Source organism: Leuresthes tenuis, unplaced genomic scaffold, assembly GCF_036924035.1.
Source record: "Leuresthes tenuis unplaced genomic scaffold, fLeuTen1.0.hap1 SCAF_1, whole genome shotgun sequence".
NCBI classification, from domain to species: Eukaryota; Metazoa; Chordata; class Actinopteri; order Atheriniformes; family Atherinopsidae; genus Leuresthes; species Leuresthes tenuis.
In genome coordinates, this window is record NW_027325355.1 from 30,859,921 (window position 1) to 30,867,483 (window position 7,563).

Here is a 7,563-nt window from a genome sequence, read left to right on the forward strand (position 1 = left end):
ATTTGACAGTATTCTGTAAATATGTTTCAGGAAGAATCGGATCCTGTGAAACGTTTGTAATTCAGTATTAAAACACAATAACAACACAACTCATCGTAAACACGTTTCATGGGTCTGCTCCTGCTCCACGTCCCATCATGCTTTGCTGCCACTGGTTCGGTTCACCTCGGTCACCACGGTGGCCACGGCGGAGTAGGCGGGCATCATGTTCTGCAGGCCAGCCAGCAGGCAGCGCCAGCTGTAGCGCAGCGCCTTCCCCACGTTCTGCAGAGGAACAGGTAACAGCACATTCACCTGATTCTCTGTCACGCTTTAGACCAGGGGTCGGGAACCTTTTGGACTAAGAGAGCCATGAAAGCAAAAAATTTGGAAATTTCTTTCAATGAGAGCCATATAATATATTTTAAAAGTGAATTCAACTAAATGTCAGTATAATAAGCCTCTGAATTTATTAGCATATTATATTAGCATATATTAGCATATTATTTATTAGCATATTCCCCATCTGTGACTGGTTTTCAATGGTTTCAGCTAAGCTAGCAGAATTATAGCCACCTTGCCGGGTTGCTGCTGGCTGCTTGTACCCTGCTCAGTAGCTCTAGCTTGTACCCTGCTCAGTAGCTCTAGCTTGTACCCTGCTCAGTAGCTCTAGCTTGTACCCTGCTCAGTAGCTCTAGCTTGTACCCTGCTCAGTAGCTCTAGCTTGAACCCTGCTCAGTAGCTCTAGCTTGAACCCTGCTCAGTAGCTCTAGCTTGTACCCTGCTCAGTAGCTCTAGCTTGTACCCTGCTCAGTAGCTCTAGCTTGTACCCTGCTCAGTAGCTCTGGCTTGTACCCTGCTCAGTAGCTCTAGCTTGTACCCTGCTCAGTAGCTCTAGCTTGTACCCTGCTCAGTAGCTCTAGCTTGTACCCTGCTCAGTAGCTCTAGCTTGTACCCTGCTCAGTAGCTCTAGCTTGTACCGTGCTCAGTAGCTCTAGCTTGTACCCTGCTCAGTAGCTCTAGCTTGTACCCTGCTCAGTAGCTCTAGCTTGTACCCTGCTCAGTAGCTCTAGCTTGTACCCTGCTCAGTAGCTCTGGCTTGTACCCTGCTCAGTAGCTCTAGCTTGTACCCTGCTCAGTAGCTCTAGCTTGTACCCTGCTCTGTAGCACTAGCTTGTACCCTGCTCAGTAGCTCTAGCTTGAACCCTGCTCAGTAGCTCTAGCTTGAACCCTGCTCAGTAGCTCTAGCTTGTACCGTGCTCAGTAGCTCTAGCTTGTACCCTGCTCAGTAGCTCTAGCTTGTACCCTGCTCAGTAGCTCTAGCTTGTACCCTGCTCAGTAGCTCTAGCTTGTACCCTGCTCAGTAGCTCTGGCTTGTACCCTGCTCAGTAGCTCTAGCTTGTACCCTGCTCAGTAGCTCTAGCTTGTACCCTGCTCAGTAGCACTAGCTTGTACCCTGCTCAGTAGCTCTAGCTTGAACCCTGCTCAGTAGCTCTAGCTTGTACCCTGCTCAGTAGCTCTAGCTTGTACCCTGCTCAGTAGCTCTAGCTTGTACCGTGCTCAGTAGCTCTAGCTTGTACCCTGCTCAGTAGCTCTAGCTTGTACCCTGCTCAGTAGCTCTAGCTTGAACCCTGCTCAGTAGCTCTAGCTTGTACCCTGCTCAGTAGCTCTAGCTTGTACCCTGCTCAGTAGCTCTAGCTTGTACCCTGCTCAGTAGCTCTAGCTTGTACCCTGCTCAGTAGCTCTAGCTTGTACCCTGCTCAGTAGCTCTGGCTTGTACCCTGCTCAGTAGCTCTAGCTTGTACCCTGCTCAGTAGCTCTAGCTTGTACCGTGCTCAGTAGCTCTAGCTTGTACCCTGCTCAGTAGCTCTAGCTTGTACCCTGCTCAGTAGCTCTAGCTTGTACCCTGCTCAGTAGCTCTAGCTTGTACCCTGCTCAGTAGCTCTAGCTTGTACCCTGCTCAGTAGCTCTAGCTTGTACCCTGCTCAGTAGCTCTAGCTTGTACCCTGCTCAGTAGCTCTTGGCACGCTTTCTTTCTGCTGTCTCCTGCCGGGTATTTTGATGCAAAGGTAGCATGGCGCGTGTCGAAGTGCCGCTTTACATTCGACCGTTTCATCGATGTAATTTTGTCTTTGCAAATTAGACACACCGCAGAATTTGGCGAATTCTTCAGTCCATTCGGCCTGAAATGTACGATACTCGTCATCTTTTTTTCTTTTGGCCATCTTCTTCGTCGAAGGGTTAGCTTTGAGCTAATGACCGAGCAGACTGATTCAAAAGGGGGCGTTTACCTGTTTTACGCTGCCAACGTAGTCCAGTATCATCCAATTAAAATAATGGACAGTTGCTCCTGCAGCCCTGAGCAGGACATGAAAAATCGATGGATGGATTAAAACAAGTGAGAATATTTAGTTTTATCTGCGAGCCAGAGGCAGTCATCAAAAGAGCCACAGCTGGCTGGCGAGCCATAGGTTCCCGACCCCTGGGTTAGATCATAGACCTGTTCCTCTTCTTTATCAGTGCTGAATCTCAAATGTATCAGAAGGATAAAAGTCATTTTAAAATGGGTTTGTTCAGGTTTGGGTGGAAGAGGAAGAATGACTCAACTGGTTCTAACTCCTCTTTCAAGAGATTTTTCCTTTTTAATGGTGAAGGAAATGTAAATGTGTCCCTTTTTTTCTCCAAATAAAGTTAAAAACTGATCGATTAAAGGACTTAATCAAGTGCTGGGAATATAATTCTTTACAAAACGTTAGTTTTAGTTCTTAGAATATGTTCAAACGCAGTGTAATCTGTCTGTAAATGCCTCCATCAGAGTGGGCGTCCACTGGAGCTCCAGATGTCTAAGGGGCGCCACCAGGTGGCCATCGGCTGCAACTAAAGATTCTTTCCAGTTTTACTCTGTGAAGGTGTTGCGTCGCAGGTCCAGTGGGTTCTTCACTTTGAGAACGCAGAGCTGACTTCATACGTCCGTTTTCTCTGAATTCAAGCTTCAGGATCATGTTTCTTTGCTCAAATTGAAAGATGAGCCTCTAAAATCACATCTTAGTCCATTTCTGATCCTCATCACCAACTTTTAAACATATAATTACCCCGTAACTTTGAAAAAAACACAATTTATAGTGAGTTTAAATGTGTAAACACACATTTAGTCTCAGTATAATGACTCATAAAACATCATATGTATGCTGAATATATTTGGAAGTGTTGTAAGGTGTTTGATTTAATTAATACTTAATTAATAATTAATTAATAATTACCAGATGTTGTACTCAGCGGTGCAATTCGTTTCCTTTTTTCTTTCCCCATTTCTTCTTTTCTCCACAAGATTTGAGCATTTTTAGCCAAACGAAGCTAAATCTAACCGGACAACAGATGGCGCCACTGATCCAGCATGCTGAGAAATCTCGACCCGACACTTTTTATTCCTGCTTTGACTTATTGTGACAAATAAAAGTTTAACTTGAACATTTAAACTCAACCTGAGAGCAGAAACACACCCAGAAAACTGTGTGAAAACTCTCCACTGTTGAACAGCACGTTCAGTTATTCAGTTCCTGGCTTCAGGAAGCAGACACCCTCTCTACCTGTAAGATCAGGCTGAAACTTTCCTTTCTGATGAAGCTTATAGTTAGGGATGGCTCAGGGGAGCCTGAAACATCCCATAGTTCTGCTGCTATAGGCCCAGCCTGCTGGGGGACCTCATCTGTCCCACCTTTCCTCACTTTGCTCTCCCCCCCCCCCCCCCCCCCCCCCCGTTTAATTTCTCAAATGATTTTATGTCCATGTGACATTATTGTGGTTATTAACTTGTGTTTCCCTGTTCCAGCAGGTATCCTTTGAATGGTGTTATGGTGTTTTTCCCCCCTCTTTTCCCTCTTTTCTGTCTTCTCTAACCCCAGCTGGTCCAGGCGGATGGCCACCCTTCCTGGTTCTGGTTCTGCCAGAGGTTTCTTCCTGGTTCTGGTTCTGCCAGAGGTTTCTTCCTGGTTCTGGTTCTGCCAGAGGTTTCTTCCTGGTTCTGCCAGAGGTTTCTTCCTGGTTCTGGTTCTGCCAGAGGTTTCTTCCTGAGTCTGGTTCTGCCAGAGGTTTCTTCCTGGTTCTGCCAGAGGTTTCTTCCTGGTTCTGGTTCTGCCAGAGGTTTCTTCCTGGTTCTGGTTCTGCCAGAGGTTTCTTCCTGGTTCTGCCAGAGGTTTCTTCCTGGTTCTGGTTCTGCCAGAGGTTTCTTCCTGGTTCTGGTTCTGCCAGAGGTTTCTTCCTGGTTCTGGTTCTGCCAGAGGTTTCTTCCTGTTAAAGGGAGTCGTTCCTTTCCACAGTCCCTCAGGCTCAGGACGGGAGATTGGACTGAAGACAAGTTTCGGTCCAATCTGTTGGTTTCCTTAGCTCGGATATTAATTTAAGTGCCTTGAGATGACAATTGTTGTAATCTGGCGCTTTATAAATAAAAAATTGAATTGAATTGAATTGAATTGAATTGAATTGAATTGGGTCAACAAGAACTCATAAATGGTTGAAATGTTCATGCATTGAATAATTTCAGCCCTGGAGATGCTTTTAGGAGCTGAATGTTCTGTGCTGCCACGCCTCGCTCCTGCAGTGTTATTTCTGACTCTGGCCTGTTTATCCGTGTTAATGCAGTGATCTCTGGTCGGTGTGCGGGTCAAAGGTCACACGCTGTCAATGTTTAACAGCTCTGCAGCTACAAAGACTGCTGGAATGTCCTCCAACAGGAAGTGTTCAGATCACCCTAAAGCTGCTGTTTCAGCCTCACTCCTGCATTCATTTCACTTTAATTTGAATTATTACAGCTGAATAAACACCAGCTTCATGCTTTAACGTTACTGTTTTGTTTCATGTGTAAAGTTTGAAACATTCTTCCCACCGTCACAGATTACAGGTGGATAACATCTGATCTTCATTAGTTGCTTTTATTTTTACTTATGCTTCCCCTCTTCATTTGTAGCGGATTGATTCATGTATGAATCTGTTTATAAATGTGTATTTTTGTTTTTAAAACATTTTTAATATGATTAATCTCCAGCTTTTCCATTTAAAATTCAACATATCGTATGTTTTATCCTCTGATATGTAAATAAAGGTACAATAAAATGTTCATTTCATCTAACTTCTGCCACCAGATATTTACTTTAATTACATTTAGGATTATTTCAGAGATGTTTTCATTTATCATAATTCGGGTGCATCTAGAAAAGTCTGACAGCAGAAGAATCCCCAAAACAACTCCTCAGGTCAAAGGTCATCATCTCTTCTTACCTTCCGATATTTCTTGCACCTCTTCCTCCTCTTTCTCTTCTTCTCCTCCTTCCTCCTCTGCCTCTCCTCCGCGGTCTCGTCTCTCTCCTCCTCCTCAATCAGAGGTTCGTATTTGTCTGGCAGGACGCAGAAATAGACTTCTTTGGAGGTTTTCTGTGGCTTCTTCCCCCCTGAAGGTGCCCCGTCCTCCTCCTGCTCCTGCGCTCCCATCCCTCACCCCTTCTCGTCTGGCGCCCTCCGCCTGATATCATGCAGGAGGACCTTTGGAACCAGGAGGAGTCAAACTTTATTAGTAGCCTGCAGCTCCTTGCAGGCAGGAAACGGAGCACTGACATGAAGCCCTTTAATGCAAGGATTAGAGAAGAATGTGCAGATTTGGGGGTTTTCACTCACCTGAGCAGCAGCTTGATTCTCTGCTGCTGATCTTACTGAGTAAACAGCAAAACCTCACAGGGTCAACATCAAAAAGTGGAAAATGTGTCCTACAGACGCAGTGAAGGACTGCTGGGAGCCACTTAGTTTTATTCAAAGCAGTCCTAAAATAGGAGAATAAAGATTGTTCTTTTTAAAGGGATATGTTTCAACAGCTGTAAAATGTGTATTTTACAACTTTATTCAAACAATGTCACGCCATGGGCCACCCCTGGAAACTCTTCAGCCACCCCTGGAAGCTCCTCAGCCACCCCTGGAAGCTCAACTGCCACCCCTGGAAGCTCTTCAGCCACCCCTGGAAGCTCATCTGCCACCCCTGGAAGCTCATCTGCCACCCCTGGAAACTCTTCAGCCACCCCTGGAAGCTCTTCAGCCACCCCTGGAAGCTCATCTGCCACCCCTGGAAGCTCATCTGCCACCCCTGGAAGCTCTTCAGCCACCCCTGGAAGCTCTCCGGCCTCGTTGGCCACCCCTGGAAGCTCTTTGGCCACCCCTGGAAGCTCTTCAGCCACCCCTGGAAGCTCATCTGCCACCCCTGGAAGCTCATCTGCCACCCCTGGAAGCTCTTTGGCCACCCCTGGAAGCTCATCTGCCACCCCTGGAAGCTCATCTGCCACCCCTGGAAACTCTTCAGCCACCCCTGGAAGCTCTTCAGCCACCCCTGGAAGCTCATCTGCCACCCCTGGAAGCTCATCTGCCACCCCTGGAAGCTCTTCAGCCACCCCTGGAAGCTCATCTGCCACCCCTGGAAGCTCTTCAGCCACCCCTGGAAGCTCTTTGGCCACCCCTGGAAACTCACCGGCCACCCCTGGAAGCTCTTTGGCCACCCCTGGAAGCTCCTCAGCCACCCCTGGAAACTCTTCAGCCACCCCTGGAAACTCTTTGGCCACCCCTGGAAACTCTTTGGCCACCCCTGGAAGCTCTTTGGCCACCCCTGGAAGCTCACCGGCCTCGTTGGCCACCCCTGGAAGCTCTTCAGCCACCCCTGGAAGCTCCTCAGCCACCCCTGGAAGCTCAACTGCCACCCCTGGAAGCTCTTCAGCCACCCCTGGAAGCTCATCTGCCACCCCTGGAAGCTCATCTGCCACCCCTGGAAACTCTTCAGCCACCCCTGGAAGCTCTTCAGCCACCCCTGGAAGCTCATCTGCCACCCCTGGAAGCTCATCTGCCACCCCTGGAAGCTCTTCAGCCACCCCTGGAAGCTCTCCGGCCTCGTTGGCCACCCCTGGAAGCTCTTTGGCCACCCCTGGAAGCTCTTCAGCCACCCCTGGAAGCTCATCTGCCACCCCTGGAAGCTCATCTGCCACCCCTGGAAGCTCTTTGGCCACCCCTGGAAGCTCATCTGCCACCCCTGGAAGCTCATCTGCCACCCCTGGAAACTCTTCAGCCACCCCTGGAAGCTCTTCAGCCACCCCTGGAAGCTCATCTGCCACCCCTGGAAGCTCATCTGCCACCCCTGGAAGCTCTTCAGCCACCCCTGGAAGCTCATCTGCCACCCCTGGAAGCTCTTCAGCCACCCCTGGAAGCTCTTTGGCCACCCCTGGAAACTCACCGGCCACCCCTGGAAGCTCTTTGGCCACCCCTGGAAGCTCCTCAGCCACCCCTGGAAACTCTTCAGCCACCCCTGGAAACTCTTTGGCCACCCCTGGAAACTCTTTGGCCACCCCTGGAAGCTCTTTGGCCACCCCTGGAAGCTCACCGGCCTCGTTGGCCACCCCTGGAAGCTCTTCAGCCACCCCTGGAAGCTCTTCAGCCACCCCTGGAAGCTCTTTGGCCACCCCTGGAAACTCTTTGGCCACCCCTGGAAACTCTTTGGCCACCCCTGGAAGCTCCTCAGCCACCCCTGGAAACTCACCGGCCACCCCTGGAAGCTCTTTG

At 48.9% G+C, this 7,563-nt stretch overlaps 1 protein-coding gene across 1 annotated transcript; it reads right to left on the reverse strand.

Annotated features, from left to right (window-relative positions):
* LOC140286021 (required for drug-induced death protein 1) lies at window positions 1-5,607 on the reverse strand. Its single transcript, XM_072379141.1, has 2 exons — window positions 5,254-5,607; window positions 1-264 (listed from the first exon to the last, which is right to left on the reverse strand). Exons 1-2 carry the CDS (start codon window positions 5,461-5,463, stop codon window positions 136-138), a joined length of 339 nt encoding a protein of 112 aa, XP_072235242.1. The 5' UTR covers window positions 5,464-5,607; the 3' UTR covers window positions 1-135.
* Window positions 5,608-7,563: the final 1,956 nt, after the last annotated feature.

Bases quoted from the DNA above. Each gene is read 5' to 3' on its own strand.
- LOC140286021 (XM_072379141.1), bottom strand. From the start codon at position 5,463: ATGGGAGCGCAGGAGCAGGAGGAGGACGGGGCACCTTCAGGGGGGAAG. The intron at 265-5,253 runs GTAAGAAGAGAT...GTTCCTCTGCAG, and splicing joins GGTGCAAGAAATATCGGAAG to AACGTGGGGAAGGCGCTGCG.